The sequence below is a fragment of the Rhinatrema bivittatum genome, chromosome 2, assembly GCF_901001135.1.
Source record: "Rhinatrema bivittatum chromosome 2, aRhiBiv1.1, whole genome shotgun sequence".
Taxonomy (NCBI): domain Eukaryota; kingdom Metazoa; phylum Chordata; class Amphibia; order Gymnophiona; family Rhinatrematidae; genus Rhinatrema; species Rhinatrema bivittatum.
In genome coordinates this window covers 427,762,012-427,777,192 of record NC_042616.1, presented here as the reverse complement: position 1 = coordinate 427,777,192, position 15,181 = coordinate 427,762,012, and the positions used below count along the sequence as shown (strand labels likewise).

General features: G+C 45.7%; 1 protein-coding gene across 1 annotated transcript in view; it reads left to right on the top strand.

Annotated features, from left to right (window-relative positions):
* The window catches only part of WBP2NL (WBP2 N-terminal like), a 29,914-nt gene extending 22,672 nt beyond the window's left edge, over nucleotides 1-7,242 (top strand). The window contains exon 9 of the mRNA XM_029590281.1: nucleotides 6,471-7,242. Within this exon, the coding sequence (XP_029446141.1) occupies nucleotides 6,471-6,518 (48 nt within the window). The 3' untranslated portion in view covers nucleotides 6,519-7,242. The remainder of the gene's footprint in view (nucleotides 1-6,470) is intronic.
* Nucleotides 7,243-15,181: the final 7,939 nt, after the last annotated feature.

The following is a 15,181-nucleotide window of genomic DNA, read 5'->3' as shown; positions in this document are numbered from 1 at the left end:
TCAAACCGCTAAAGAAAACAATTGGACAGCTGCTCTTATTGCTAAAAGTGGCACAATTTGAGCTATTAAAAACTGTTTTTGCTGCTTGTCAAACTGCAGATTTTGAATGTTTTAGGTTCCTTACATTGTACAGTACAGTGCAGACATGCAATAAGTAACTAACTGCAATTGATTCAGTTTTCAATATTAAAATCAAAACTGAAATGTAAACTTAATCCGCTTTTCTAGTTTTGGAATTCTAAAAATCAGTAAAGGAAATTAGTGTGAAGAGACGATTGGCCAGTGGCAGTGCTGCAGGCTGCCATGCAGGATACCCGAGTCTTATTCCTGAGCCTGACATTTGCTCCTTAGATGGTGCAGAAGCAGCTTTTGCACCCTCTTGGGGGCGAGGATCTCAGCGATTGCACAACAGCAACACCTAGTGGCCAGACTCAGGGTGCATGCATAGCAGGCTCTGGGGAAAGTTGTAATTGATAACCCCTGGCCAAAGACTGTTACTGCCCTGGCTGCACTTGAGAGGAAGGTTCCTATTCAAACATATTTTTTATTGAATTTTATGCAACACAAGAACAAAACAAAATTAAAAGTGCAACCATCCAAGAGACAATAACAATTTTTACGAATTAGAAGGCAAGCCATGAAGACAATCTAGAGGAGGTCCTGACAGGGAGTTAATGTAAGGGATGAAAGCCTAAGATATTGTTTCAATGGCCTTCACGCCTTAACCCATTTTGCGATGCTATGAAATTTAATGGCAGCAGCATTTTCATGTTTATAGTACATAAAAACTGAGTTCCACCAAAAATGTTTATTTAGTAAATCACTGTTCTTCCAGTGAGAATCATTGTAATGGAAATGGCCAGTTAAAAGTCAAGTAATTTTTTCCTGACAAGATATAATAGGAAAAGTGGCTGCCTAGAGCATAATAACTTGATAAGTAATGGGATGCTTTATATCTAGAATTTCCAAGATTGTAACCCATATCAGGTTCCAACGAGCATGCACTAAAGGTCAGAAGGAAAGGAGATGGGATAGAGATGCTTTGGGTATTGGCCCATGCCGGCTGCCCATTGCTCCTACCATGTGACAGGGGCCGACCAATGGCACTGGTAGCCCCTGTAACATAGTAAGAGCAAAGGGCCACCGGCTCCATTTTGATTACTGGCAGCCATCAGCCCAAGAGCAGGAGATCGCTCCCGGGACCCCCGGCAAGTCTTCGGGGGGGGGGGGGGGGTTTGTAGTTAAATATTATCAGGGCCATGTTCTTGACCATCCAGGTGTCGGAGTCACTAGGTTTTGTTCTCAGCTACCCAAAGTTGCCATCTCATCCCATCACCTCAGTTGGACTTCATAGGAGCCTTGCTGGACACTACTCAGGCCAAGGACTTTCAGCCTCCGCCAGCAGGTGTCAGCCTGGCACACGTTGAGGTTGTTGGGTCACATGGTCACAACCATCCTTGTCTCTCCCTTAGCATGCTTACACATGTGCAGAGCCCAATGGACTCTGAGGTCACAGTGGCACCGAGCCACTCACGGCCTCCAGGATTTCATCTAAGTCACCCTGTCTCTCAGGGACTCATTGTCCTAGTGGCAGGTACTTTCCAGTCTGGAACAGGGGATCTTCTTTCAGTTTCCCTACTCAAATTGTCCTAACCATAGATGTATCTACCCTGAGGTGGGGAGCTCATGTGGATGGGCTTGGAACCCAGGATCTGTGGTCTACTTAGGAACGTTCTTGTCAAATCAACTTCCTGGAGCTCAGGGCAATCAGGTGCGCGCTATGGGCTTTCAGAGATCGGCTGTCCAAAAATGTTGTCCTGATCCAGACCGACAACCAAGTAGCCATGTTGTATGACTACAAGCAGGGATGCATGGAATCATACCTCCTGGGCCAGGAAGCGATCCAGATCTGGTCGTGGGCCCTGTCCCATGGGATGGTGCTCAGGGCCTTGTACATGGCTGGGACAGAGATCGTGGTAGCAGTCGGGCCGAGTCGAGCATTCAGACCCCACGAGTGGTCCCTGGACCAGGGGCAGCTAATTGGATATTCCACTTCTGGGGGAGCCCTGACGTAGATCTCTTTGCAACCTCCTATAACAGGAAAGTACCTCTGTTCTGCTCCCTGTACAGGTCAGATGGCAAACCAGCCTTGGATGCCCTTACCCATCATTGGGGCAAAGGTCTTATGTATGCATATCCTTCAATTCCCTTAGTGGCGAAGACTCTCTTGAAGCTTTGCGAGGACAAAAGGACTATGATCCTCATAGCTCCTCATTGGCCGAGACAGTTCTGGTTTCCATTCCTGTGGGAGTTGTCCATCCAGAAACTGATCAGTCTGGGGACTTCCCATGGAAGAGATCTGCAAAGCTGTGACATGGAGTTCTCGCCACACATTCAAATCCCATTACTGTCTGGATAGGGATGGCCAACACAACAGTAGGTTCGGCCAGTCTGTCATCTAGAACCTGTTTGAGGTGTACTCCAACTCTCCCAACCTAGGGCCCATTGTTTGGGTTCAGGCTCTTTCCCCCTCTGTTGCTAACAGCACCCGTATTGTGCCCATTGGCACCCGGTTAGGTGTCTGCTGGTCCCCTTTTTGTGTTGAGGAGCAGCCTGTAGCTAGGGATTAGCCCATGTGTGAGAACTACCATCCTGCTTGTCCTCAGAGAAAGCAGAGTTGCTTATCTGTGACAGGTGTTCTCTGAAGACAGCAGGATGTTAGTCCTCATGAAACCCACCCACCGCCCCATGGAGTTGGGTTTCTCCTGGTTTTTTATTTTTATTGGAATTTTCTGTTACAAGATTGGAGAGGAACCCCCCGTGGACACGTGGTATAGGGCATGCTTGCATGCTCAGTGTGTCTAGTCAAAGTTCTAGAAACTGACATAAGTTTTCCATATCGGGCTCCATCTGATGTCGCCCATGGGTGAGGACTAACTTCCTACTGTTCTCTGAGCTTACCTGTAACAGGTGTTCAACTCTGCTTTTTTGCCAATTGATTCATATTAGGAAGCAAGAGAGGTTCCCAATAGAGACTGGAAGAGTGCCAGTAAATTGGAATTTCATCAAATTTTGTTTAATTTCTAATAAAATGGTTTTAGTTTTCCCATAGATAAGCAGGCTGAATTAACCATGCTCTCTGGGATGTCCTCCTGGCGGCCCGATGTGGAACTTTCTCCAAGAATACAGAGCTGTGCTCTGCGTGCCTGTGCGATCGTTCCCATGTGAATCCCCTCATCTCGTCAGTTTTTGTTTCTTCCGCGCAGCTACGGTTGCGCTCAACTTTCTCTCGCACTTATATATATATATATTTATTTTTTTCTATCTACTCACTCTGAGTACCCCAAAGCAGCACTTTTAAGGGCTGATATTTATTTATTTAAGGATTTTTATATACCGCGGCACGTTTGGAACATCACCTCGGTTTACAGTAAAACAAAATGCGGCAACAGGCCTTACAGAGAACAGGAAACCATGATAAAATATATTAGGCATAGATAAACCTTCTAACAGGTAGCAAGCATAAATATAACATTATTAGAGTGGGCAAATATACATATATACAGGAAGATCAGCATAGATACAGATGATCCTCGATACTGATGAGTTTACTATGTATAAGCATAACTGAAGGTAGGGTGTAGGTAAGGTTGCAAGACAGTCAATAGTATGCCTGTTTGAAGAGCCAGGTCTTGAGGTTTTGTTTAAATTTCTTGGGGCATAATTCCTGGCGAAGATTCGGGGGCATTTTGTTCCATAGTGCTATTCCAGCAGTGGTGATAGTGTTCTCTTGTGGAGACAAGTTTGGTTAGTTTGTGTGAGGGTGTAATAAGTTTTGCCTGATGTTGCGTTCTGGTGGGTCTCTTCGGGTTGCTGAAAATGAATTGATTAGAGAACCATTGCATATTGTGATTGTATATGGACTTATGTATGAGTGTGAGTGATTTATATATTATCCTGGAGGAGATAGGTAACCAGTGTAGGAACTGGAGAACCGGAGTAATGTGATCATGACGATGGGTACTGGTGAGTAATCTGGCAGCGGCGTTTTGCAACATCTGCAGTGGTTGGATTGAATTTTTTGGGAGGCCTAGGAGGATCGCATTACAATAGTCAAGCTTGGATAGTATAGTGGCTTGCAGCACTGTGTGAAAGTCGAAGGGGTGTAGGAGGGGTTTAAGTCTTTGTAGAGTGTGGAGTTTGAAGAAGCCATTTTTGATGGTGGATGAGATGAACGTTTTTAGGTTTAGGTGGTTATCAATGTTTACTCCGAGGCTGTGCACATGTTGGGTGGATGTGGAAACGGGGGTTTGTGTGTGGGTAGATGTTGTGTGGTGATATGAGAAGCTCTGTTTTGGAGGTGTTCAGTGCCAGGAAGTTGTCGGAGAGGAGTTTGTTAATGTCAGAGAGGGCTGAGTTCCATATTAGTAATGCATTTGTGAGTGAGTCTGTGATGGGAATAATGATCTGCACATCATCAGCGTAGATGAAGTGTGGGAGTCCAAGTTTGGAGAGGAGTTGACAGAGTGGGAGTATGTAAATGTTAAATAGAGTGGAGGAGAGTGAGGAGCCTTGAGGTACTCATTGTGAGAGCCTGATTGGTTTTGATTCACAGTGTCCAATTTTTACGCTGTAATGTCTGTCGTTTAGGTATGATTGGAAGCAGAGAAATGGGGTGCCAGATATGCCGATTTCCTTAAGGTGCTTTAGGAGGGTGTCATGATTGACAGTGTCGAATGCAGCTGAAATGTCTAATAAAGCGAGTATGTAAGATTGTCCTTTGTCCAGCGCTTTGAGTAAGCAGTCTGAGAGGGAGATGAGGAAGGTTTCAGTGCTATGATGTCTGCGGAATCCATATTGGGATGGGAATAGAATGTGGTGTTCATCAAGGTAATCTGTCAGCTGCCTATTGATTTTTTCAAGGATTTTTGAGAGGAAGGGGAGGTTAGAGACCAGGCGGTAGTTAGCAGGTTCGGTGGGATCGAGGTCAGGTTTTTTAAGAATGGGTTTTACAATGGCCTGTTTGAGTTGTGTTGGAACCAAGCCAAGTGAGATGGATTTGTTAATGATGTTGGCTATGGGTTTTGCTATTATCGTGGGGATAGTGAGGAGTGTCTTCGTAGGGATAGTGTCTGAGGGATGCATTACAGGTTTGATTTTTTTGAGCAACGACTCTATTTCTAATGGGGATGTCATCTCGAAAGAGGTAAAGGTGTCTGAGGAGATTGTAGTTTTGGGTGATTTGGGCAAGAGTGTGTTGTGTGTGGAAATTGCAGGGGGGTTAATGGGTGCAGATGGGGAGAGGAAGCGTGCTAGAATGGTTTCAATTTTATTGCAGAAGAATGAGGCTAGTTTTTCACATTTAGATTGGTCATCGTTGTTGAGAAGGGTGTTGGGGGTGGGGGGGAGATTGGAAACGTACTGAAATAGGGCTTGGGGGTTGTATTGATATGGTACCAAAGATACCGGGATTTACATTCTGCCAATGTGGCAAAATTATGTCTGTAACCACCATACTCACCTAAGAAATGTACCAATTTTAGATATCTGCAGGGCAGCTACCTGATCTTCAAAGCACACTATTGTCTTACACAACAGACAAAGTCAGACTCAGCAATAGGTGAAGTGATGATACATTTTGCAACGAAAACATAAGCTGTCCACATCAACCGATAATTTTTCATATCCAAAACCCCTATGGAAACAGAAATAACAATGAGCTCTAGATTTGCGTAGCTGGGGACTCCCAGAGAGCATGGCTAAATTCAGCCTGCTTATCTATGGGGAAAAAAGCAAGTTCGCTTACCGTAAACGGTGTTTTCTGTAGATAACAGGATGAATTAACCATGCGTTCCCACCCACCTCCCTGGACAGCTTTCACCTCATTCTCTCTATACCTCTCTCTGTTAGCTGCACGTTTAAGCTTTGGGTTAACTGACAAGATGAGGGGGATTCGTGCGGGAATGACCGCACAGGCACACAGAGCACAGCTCTGTATTCTTGGAGAAAGTTCCGCATCAGGCCGCCAGGAGGATGTCCCAGAGAGCATGGCTAATTCATCCTGCTCTCTACGGAAAACACCGTTTATGGTAAGCAAACTTGCTTTTTTTTTTTATGTGCAGGATCTTGGGGCCATGTAAATTCCCTTTCCTTCCATCATCAGAAAGAAATGTGAGACTGCAGCTTCTTAAACATTTACTGTTGGTGATTGTGAAGCAGAATATTTTTATTTTCCTCAGTTTGGATAGATCTGCAGTTGAGAAGAGCAAAATTATGCTCCAGTTTTGGTGACCATTCTGAGCAAGCATGGCAGCAGAGATGATAAATTTGTGTTATCATTGTTCCATTTCACCTGTGCTGAGCCTTCAAAGTGCAGCCATTTTGGGGGGAGATCTTGTATCCTATTTTGCACACCCCTGCCTTGGCCCTCAGCTGTGTGCTTCTTACATACCTTGTTCTTGTCCTTTCAGGATCGACCGCCCCCGTATGCACCTCCCGAAGACAAGAAGAACAACTGAAGGCAAGGGGGCTTGTGAATCTGGATGCACACTTTCTCTGCAAAGACCATCTTCAGTTGTGTCTCTCCCCTTCCATCTCTATAATGGGATTTTTAGGTCTTTGTCTGTTCTACAGTAGCTTCTTCGGTGTTAAACTGAGAAATACTAACCCATCTGCAGCACCTTTCAGATGTCGTATTTTGCCTTTGCAAGCCTGGCCTGTTTTTGAATCCTTATGACATTTGGGCCCTAGGTTGAAGAGGTTTCTTAGAACTGCTGGTGTCAAAAGTGAAAAAGTGTTCATAGAGTAATAATAAAGTGGACAATAGATTAATACTTTTTTTTTTTTGTCATTGAATTGGAGTTTTGGTTCACTTGGGGGGGGGGGAGGGTGGTGTCATGGAACTTTTTTTAGTGTAACCACAAATGATGAGTGCTACAACCTGCAGAACAATGCATGTAAGAAATAGTATTTTTGTGACATGGTACTATTCTCTGTGCCCTTAGGATATAAAAGAACAGCCTTTCTCCCAAAATAATGAAAGTAGGACAAACGCACCCCCTTCATTTGCAGTGATTACTAATTAAAAAAACTTTCGTAGCATTCCTTCTACTACAACTCTGAGTACAGTAGGCAAACAGTTCATATTCTGTTTGGCAGTGAGATCCATATCATGTTACTATATATGTTTCTCTTCCATGCACACCATTGGGACTGAATAAAACCTGCATACTTTACAAATTATTTAATGACTATATTTTGAAGTACAGGAAGCTGTTTATGTGCTGTTGTCTTTTTGTTTCCATTCAGCTTGCAGTGCAACCTAAGCAGCTTATTTTTTGTGTGACTGGGAAGGGAATTGAGAGCCACAAATTTAAGAGGGAACTGCTTTTGCACCAATGCTGAATGACAATGTGATCTTGCCATTAGGCGGTACAAGTTGGCTTGATGCAGAGAGCAACTCAGCATGTTTGAGCATTATACAACTAAAACTGGATTAATCAGGAAAACATTTAGGTAATTAGTTTGTACTTTGAACCAAAATCATTCATGCAAGCAGTACTTACTGTAAAATAAACTTCTGGAAATATTTTGGTGGTATGTAGTTAGGTTTATAGGGAAGAGGAGCATGTTGGTAACATAGGAGGAGGGAGTTCTTTAGGAGCTCTCTGAGATTAATGGTTGCTCGATGAAGAGCATCAGCCCTTAGAAATTGATACTGCAGCATTTCTTGTTTTGTGTTTGTTCCTTGATGTGGATTGCACTGATCTATCTTAACCCACACCCATGAAGATGGACAAGAGTGAGGCAGTGAGTTCATTAGCTACACCAAGGGCCTGTTTCTTAGCATTCAGACAGGTTAATCCACCACCAGTGGGTTATGCACCTCTACCAGCAGGTGGAGATAGAGCAAAGCTGACGTCACAGTACATATATACCTGGACTTATGCCAGCCCACCATCTCCGTCTCCAGCAGATGGTGAACATGCATCTCCCTACTGAGGATTGCTTAAAAAAAACAAAAACCTAAAAGGAGAAAAGAACATAAAAAATTGCCAAACTGGGTCAGACCAAGGGTCCATCAAGCCCAGCATCCTGTTTACAACAGTGGCTAATCCAGGCTACAAGTACCTGGCAAGTACCCAAAAACTAAGTTTCCATGTACGTACCCGGATCAGTCCAGACTGGGTTTTGCCACCCCTCCAGCAGATGAAGACAGAGAAGTTTTGACTGATTCTGCCCTATACCCTCAGGTACCACCTACGGTCCATCAGTATTTCTCTGTGTCCAGCAGATGGTGGAGGTGCAAAATCCTACAGTCTGTAGATAGCTTACAAAAAAAAAAAGGTTCTGGTTAGTTCTTGGAGGCTAGTATAGGCACAGTTTTAGGATTGATGTTCCTTTTTAAAAAAAAAAAAAAAAAAATTCTCCAGAGCTGTCAGCAGATGCTGGAGCTTCCCAGGGAGTTGGCAGGTCCTGAGGGGACCATCCTCCCTGGTATTAGAGGCTGTTGCTGGCAGGGGTCAAGGACCCTGAGGACCAGTTCTATCCTCAGCACTAGAGGTTGATACCGGGGAGTGCAATGAAAAATGTTTAGCAAAGGACAACAGGAAAATAGAGACGGTGTATTTCTTATGAGTAATAGCCTTTATTTCTTATGTGCATAAGTCCTAGCATCCTGCCTAAGCCAAAAACATCCCAGGAGGGGTTTTCTGTATCAATATAGTGAAGAAAGTGTGACAGTAAATTATCTATAGCTTGCATGTGATTTCTAATACTACCATCGTTATTAATATAAGAACAACAAGAAGAATTGATAATTTGGCAAACTCCTCCCTTATCAGCAAGTAACATATCTAATGCCATCTCATTATCTAAAACTACTTCTTTAAGAGATTTGATCTCTAATTGCATAGTCCTATAATCTTTGTTGTCTTGTTCAATGTGACTTTCACAGTGGCAGAAAGATTTTTAAAGCACTTCAAGTTCAAAAACTCTTAAACCAGGAAAAATAGTCCTCAAAATATGATGAAAAGATCACCGTCCATCTGGAAATCGAGTAGGTGACCTGCGCCTTTTCTTAGGGGCAAATCAGTTCTGTTGAAAGAAGACACTGGTATAATGTATCCAAAGGAAAACTGAGCAGTAATATTGAGGAAATAGTCTTTACTGCTCCCCACGGTGCAAAGAACCATAGTCCTCATTGGTTCTTTGCACTGTGGGGAGCAGTAAAGACTATTTTTTCTACTTATCTAGAGAGACAGCTCAACAGGATGCTTTAATTTACAAGCCAGCAGGACTCCTTTTGGTGCATTTCCACTAAACAGATGGCCCTAATATATTTTATTATCACAGGAGCCCGGCTCACTCACTCCAGGAAGGAGAACACACGGCCAGGTTTGGGAAAAAATAAATAAATTTCAGATTGCAGTGCCAGTGGGTGTCTGTTAGTTCCTCCGTTGAGGAGGGGGGACGTGCTGGGGGATGAGTAGAGCAGTTAGTTGCGTCTATTTTCGCTGCCTTGGGAGCCGCAGTCCACTGCCGATGCTGTGTAGTGCGGAGACATGCGTGCACGGCTGTCTTCCAGGCAGTGAGGGCACCTCAGTGGACACCAGGTTGCTTGTCTGATAAAATTTCAGTCAAATTTTATGAAATTGCCTTTTTTCCTAGCGTGTAATGAGATGGACCCAGGACCAGTGGGTTATGTGCTCTTCTACTAGCAGATGGGAGACTTGAGTCAGATTTCAATGCTGATGTCACTCTAGATATACCCTGCAGTAATCTCAGCTTTTCAGTATCTCTCTGTCTCCTAGCAGATGCGGACACTATCCCACACACTAGAATAGTGTTAACAAATACAGCAAAGCAGAAAGAAAAAGAAAATTTACCTTAAAGAAGATCGAGCCCCGCTCACCTGCGGTGAAACCTAAGGGTTCCTCCCCAATAGAGAATTCCTGAGGTGATTTCCGATATCCCTCAGAGGTGTTCCTTGGTCCGGTAGCCGGTTCTCGAAATGGACAGCCCCCAGAGTGGCTGAAAGGCAGCGGGTATCAACTGAACACGGCGGTGAAGGTAAAGCCCTCTCCCGCCGCAGCTGGAGACCATCCTGGCACTTGCTCGGTAAGCACCTAGACCAGGTAAGCAGAAAACTTTAAATTCAGGTCTCTGGTCTCCGAAGCTCGGATTGCCGTACCGATTCGATTTCCTCCTGGCGAGGTAAAAGGGAGCACTGATCGGGTTGAGCTAGGCCCTGATCCGGTGCAGGGGTCCACGTGGAGACCCTCAGGGGCATCTGTGCCATCTTCCCTTCTTGACTGGTGGTACAATCGGGGCAGGCTGGGCATCCGATGCCCCTAACTTGTGTGCATCCAATATAGACACGTGCACAACTACACACATAGCAGTGTTTACAGCTACACATGCACATTGAAGCTAGAGGCAATGGCACTGGCACCCAAGAAGGCCAGAAGGCACTCTCTTTGCACAGCCTGCCATATAAGAGCTGTGCAGCCTGAACTGGAGTCCTACCTGTGCCAGCATTGCGAGAAAGCCCAGGGGGAACCAAAGCCTGGCCCCTCACTGTCTGGGGATGGATCCAGGACTACTTCAGATGCTAGTTCCCTGGATATATGCATCTCTGAGATGGCTTCTCCACAAGAGGGCACCTCAGGGGCTCCTATGCCAACTCCCCCTGGGATTAACATGGACCCAGGGACCTTCTCCGGGTTAGAATTTTTTTCCAAGGGCCAGCAGGTGGCACTGGAGATAGACCCTCTCATGGCATGGACAGAGATAAACCTACAAGGGATCTCGGCCTCCCCCATTGCAGGAAAAGACAACGTCTCAGCAGACTTCCTCAGCAGAGAGAGCATGGACCCGGGGAAACGGATGCTGTTGAACACAGCCTTCCAACTGATAGTAAATCGCTGGGGCCTCCCAGCCATGGACCTACTGGCCACCTATCTCAGTGTCCATGTCCCCAGGTTCTTGAGCCATGCTCCCAAGGGATCGACACCCTCGTCCAGACTTGGCCAGAGGAAGACTTACTGTACGCCTTCCACCCATGGCCGCTACTGGGCAAGGTCATCTGCAAGATAGAGCTTCACAGGGGACTAGTTCTACTAGTGACCCTGAATTGGCCAAGGTGACCATGGTATGCAGACATGCAAAGACTCCTTGCGGGGAACCCTCTGTGCCTACCTCCACACAGGGACCTGCTCAGGCATGGCCCGATTCTTCACGAAGATCCGTCTCAATTCTCTCTTACGGTCTGGCCCTTGAGAGGACTTGCCTAAGAAGAGCGGTTACTCGAAGGCCATGATTGACACCCTGCTCCGAGCACGCAAGTTCTCCACATCCCTGTCAAACATAGGATCTGGAGAATATTCGAAGCCTGGTGCGAAGACTGCGGGATACTCCCACGGACAGCCAAGACTCCCATGATTCTGGACTTCCTACAGGATGGTATGAAGAAGGGGTTGTCACTCAACTCCCTCAAAGTCCAAGTAGCCGTACTGTCCTGCTTCAGAGCCGAAGTAGACGGCATCCGACTATCAACTCATCTGGATTTGTCCTGCTTCCTGAAAGGGGTTAAACAATTCCAGCCACCCCTAAACTGGCCGGTGCCCCTATGGAAACTCAATCTAGTATTGGACTTCCTAGCAGGGGCTTCCTTCAGACCAATGCGCAGTCTGTCACTATGCCTCTTAACATTGAAGACAGTATTCCTGGTGGCAATATGTTCAGCTTGTCGCATCTCCAAACTACAGGCACTATCCTCTCGGGAACCATTCCTTAGGTTCACTCTTGGAACCATACAGCTGTGCACCGTCCCCTCCTTCCTACTGACAGTGGTCTCCAAGTTTCATTTGAACCAGGCCATCTCCCTGCTATCTCCGAATCAACATAAGGATGCGAAAGACTCATGCCTTCTTTGCCACCTAAATGTCGGCAGATTCCTGGTGCGATATCTGGAAAGATCGGAACCGGTACACAGAATGGATCGCTTGTTCGTTCTTCATAGTGGGAAGAAGCAAGGAGAAGCGGCCTCGCGGGCGACCATAGCCCGCTGGATCAAAGAAGTAATCAAGGCAGCCTACATAGTCAGGAAAGCCCTTACCACTACAGGTTAAGGCTCGTTCTATGAGGGCCCAGGCAGTCTCTTGAGCAGAAACCAAGCTGCTGTTGCCTGCCAAAATCTGTTGGGTGGCAATGTGGTCCTCCATACACACCTTCTCCAGGTTTACCGCCTGGATGTTCAAGCCCGAGAAGTCGCAGACTTCGCCAGGGCAGTATTAAGTGGGCCATGGGCAGCCTCCCACCTTGTCCAGGAGTAGCTTCTGTACATCCCACTGGTCCTGAGTCCATCTGGCTACACACTAGGAAATGGAGAAATTACTTACCTGATAATTTTGTTTCCTTAGTGTAGGCAAATGGACTCAGCATCCTGCCCAGGGCTGCCCCAGAGAAGGAGAACCTCGGAAAGCGAACCTCGAGACTAAGCAAATACGGGTAAGCCGCTGTCTACCCCTAGTTCAAGACACCCAGTTTGTCCGGTGTCAGCGTTAATTGGTTGAGTGCACTGGCGGTCTCCAGTTTTGAAATCAGTTGGCCAGTTTAATCAAGTTAATTGAGCAAAAATATATCCTCAATGGCTTTTCGAAGAGAATACTGAAGTGCTGAGGTTATGGCAGGGGTATATCTAGAGTGACGTCAGCTTTGAAATCTGACTCCTTCTCCCATCTGCTAGCAGAAGAGCACATAACCCACTGGTCCTGAGTCCATCTGTCTACACTAAGGAAAATGAAATTATCAGGTAAGTAATTTCTCCATTAAAGGATCACTCTTGTTTTCGAGTGAGTAAAAAAAATGGCCAATAAGGTGGGGTGAGTCTCCAGGCTCCTTGGTTACCAGAGGATTAAAAGCAGGTGCCTCACTTGTTCGGGGCAAGAGGTCATGCTATGAATTTCAAAAGTTTTCGACCTTACAGAGGAGTGGCTTCTCAGAGGGCTCGACCTTTGTGTAGGTCTCAAGTATTTCGTCCCAGGCAGCCCAGAGGGGGTGCGGGGTCCAGCACTGGTGCCCCCTGATCCCCTTCCACACCCCCCCCCCCTGGAATAGGAGATAGGGGGTCACATGTGTCTTTTTTTTTTTTTAATCAGAGGTGGATCGAGATCACAACAGACCAGTGGGTTCTGGAGGTGAAAGAGATGTCTGTGCTTTGGAGTTTCTCAGCATTCTTTGGGACATTTTCATGCTGTCTTCCTGCAGCTCTTTGCAGAAGAGCCAGGCATATTGTCAAGGCTCTGGCCTGCGGGCCATGATCTCAGTACCCATGCCACAAGAAAATACAGGCCGATATTTCATTGTAGCCAAGAAGGAGGGATCCTTTTTCTCCATCCTGGATCTCAAGAGAGTCCACCAGCTTTTGTGAGTGAATTGATCCCGCATGGAAACCTTATGCTTGCTGATAATGGAGTTTCTTACATCTTGGGATTGTCAGGAGTATCTGCATATTCCCATCTGGCTGGTGCTTCAATGATTTTCTGCATATTTTTTTGTATTGGAACGACATCAGTTTCGAGTTCTACCCTTCGGTTTGGCCACTGCGTTCAAAACTTTCTCCAAGGTAATGGTGATGGTAGTGGCAGTGTTGAGAGAGGATGGCATTCTGGTCCACCTATACATAGACAATTGGCTAATTCAGGACCAGTTCATGAAAGAGAGTCTTCAGGCCCCATGCAAGGTGACCTCCTGGCTACAGGAACTAGGTTGGGTGGTGAACTTGGCATGTACAATTCTGGTCACCGCATCTCAAAAAAGATATAGTTGCAAAGGAGAAGGTACAGAGAAGAGCGACCAAAATGATGAGGATGAAACAGCTCTCCTATGAAGAAAGGCTGAAGAGGTTAGGGCTGTTCAGCTTGGAGAAGAGATAGCTGAGGGGGGATATGATAGAGGTCTTTAAAATCATGAGAGGTCTTGAACGAGAAGATGTGAATCAGTTATTTACACTTTCAGATAATAGAAGGCCTAGGGGGCACTCCATGAAGTTAGCAAGTAGCACATTTAAGACTAATCAGAGAAAATTATTTTTCTCTCAACCCACAATTAAGATCTGGAATTTGTTGCCAGAGGATGTGGTTAGTGCAGTTAGTGTAGCTGGGTTTAAAAAAGGTTTGGATAAGTTCTTGGAGAAGTCCATTAACTGCTATTAATCATGTTGACTTAGGGAATGGCCTCTGCTATTACTGGCATCAGTAGCATGGGATCTTCTTAGTGTTTGGGTACTTGCCAGGTTCTTGTGGCCTGGTTTGGCCTCTGTTGGAAACAGGATGCTGGGCTTGATGGACCCTTGGTCTGACCCAGCATGGCAATTTCTTATGTTCTAATGTTCTTAAGAGCAATATGCAGTCATCCTAGACACTGGAGTATCTCCGTGTTCGTTTTTGACATGAAGCAAGGCAGGTTGTTCATGGCGAAGATCTGCTTTTTAGAAACTGATGGTGCAGATGTGACAATTGACAGAAACAATATGCCTGATGGTGTGGTCTTATCTACAGATTCTCGGGATATGCATCCTCTTCAGTGAACACTGCTTGCATGTTGAGTCCGCAATCTCAGAACTACTCGATTTGTCTTCAGTTTCCGGTGGAGATCAGCATCCAATTTAGTGGGTAGTTGCAAGCTGATCATCTAACAAAGGGTGTTTCCTTACAACTTTTGGACTAGCTAGTACTTTTGACTGATGTGAGCCTCTGGAGTTGGGGGGGGGGGGTTTCACTGTCAGGAGTCGACAGTGCAGGGACGCAGAAATACAGAGAAGTATCTCTAGAGCATCAATCTGCTGGAAGCCTGTGCCTTTTGGTTAGCATGCTTGCAATTCTTTGACCCCACAGCATGATCGAGTGGCCCAAATGTTATTGGACAATGTGAAGACTGGCTTAAATTAATTGGCAGGGAGGAACCAAAAGCCAGCAAGTGTCATAAGAAATAGTCCATCTTATGGAATGATCGAAAGTACATCTTCAGGAGATCGCAGCCTCACACATTGCGGAAAAGACCATGTAAGATATGACTTTCTCAGCAGCCGGAGTCTGGATCCAAGAAAATGGGAATTGTCAAGCGAAATGTTCAGCTCATAGTGGGTCCCTGGGGCCTCCCATTTCTAGGCTTGCTGAAA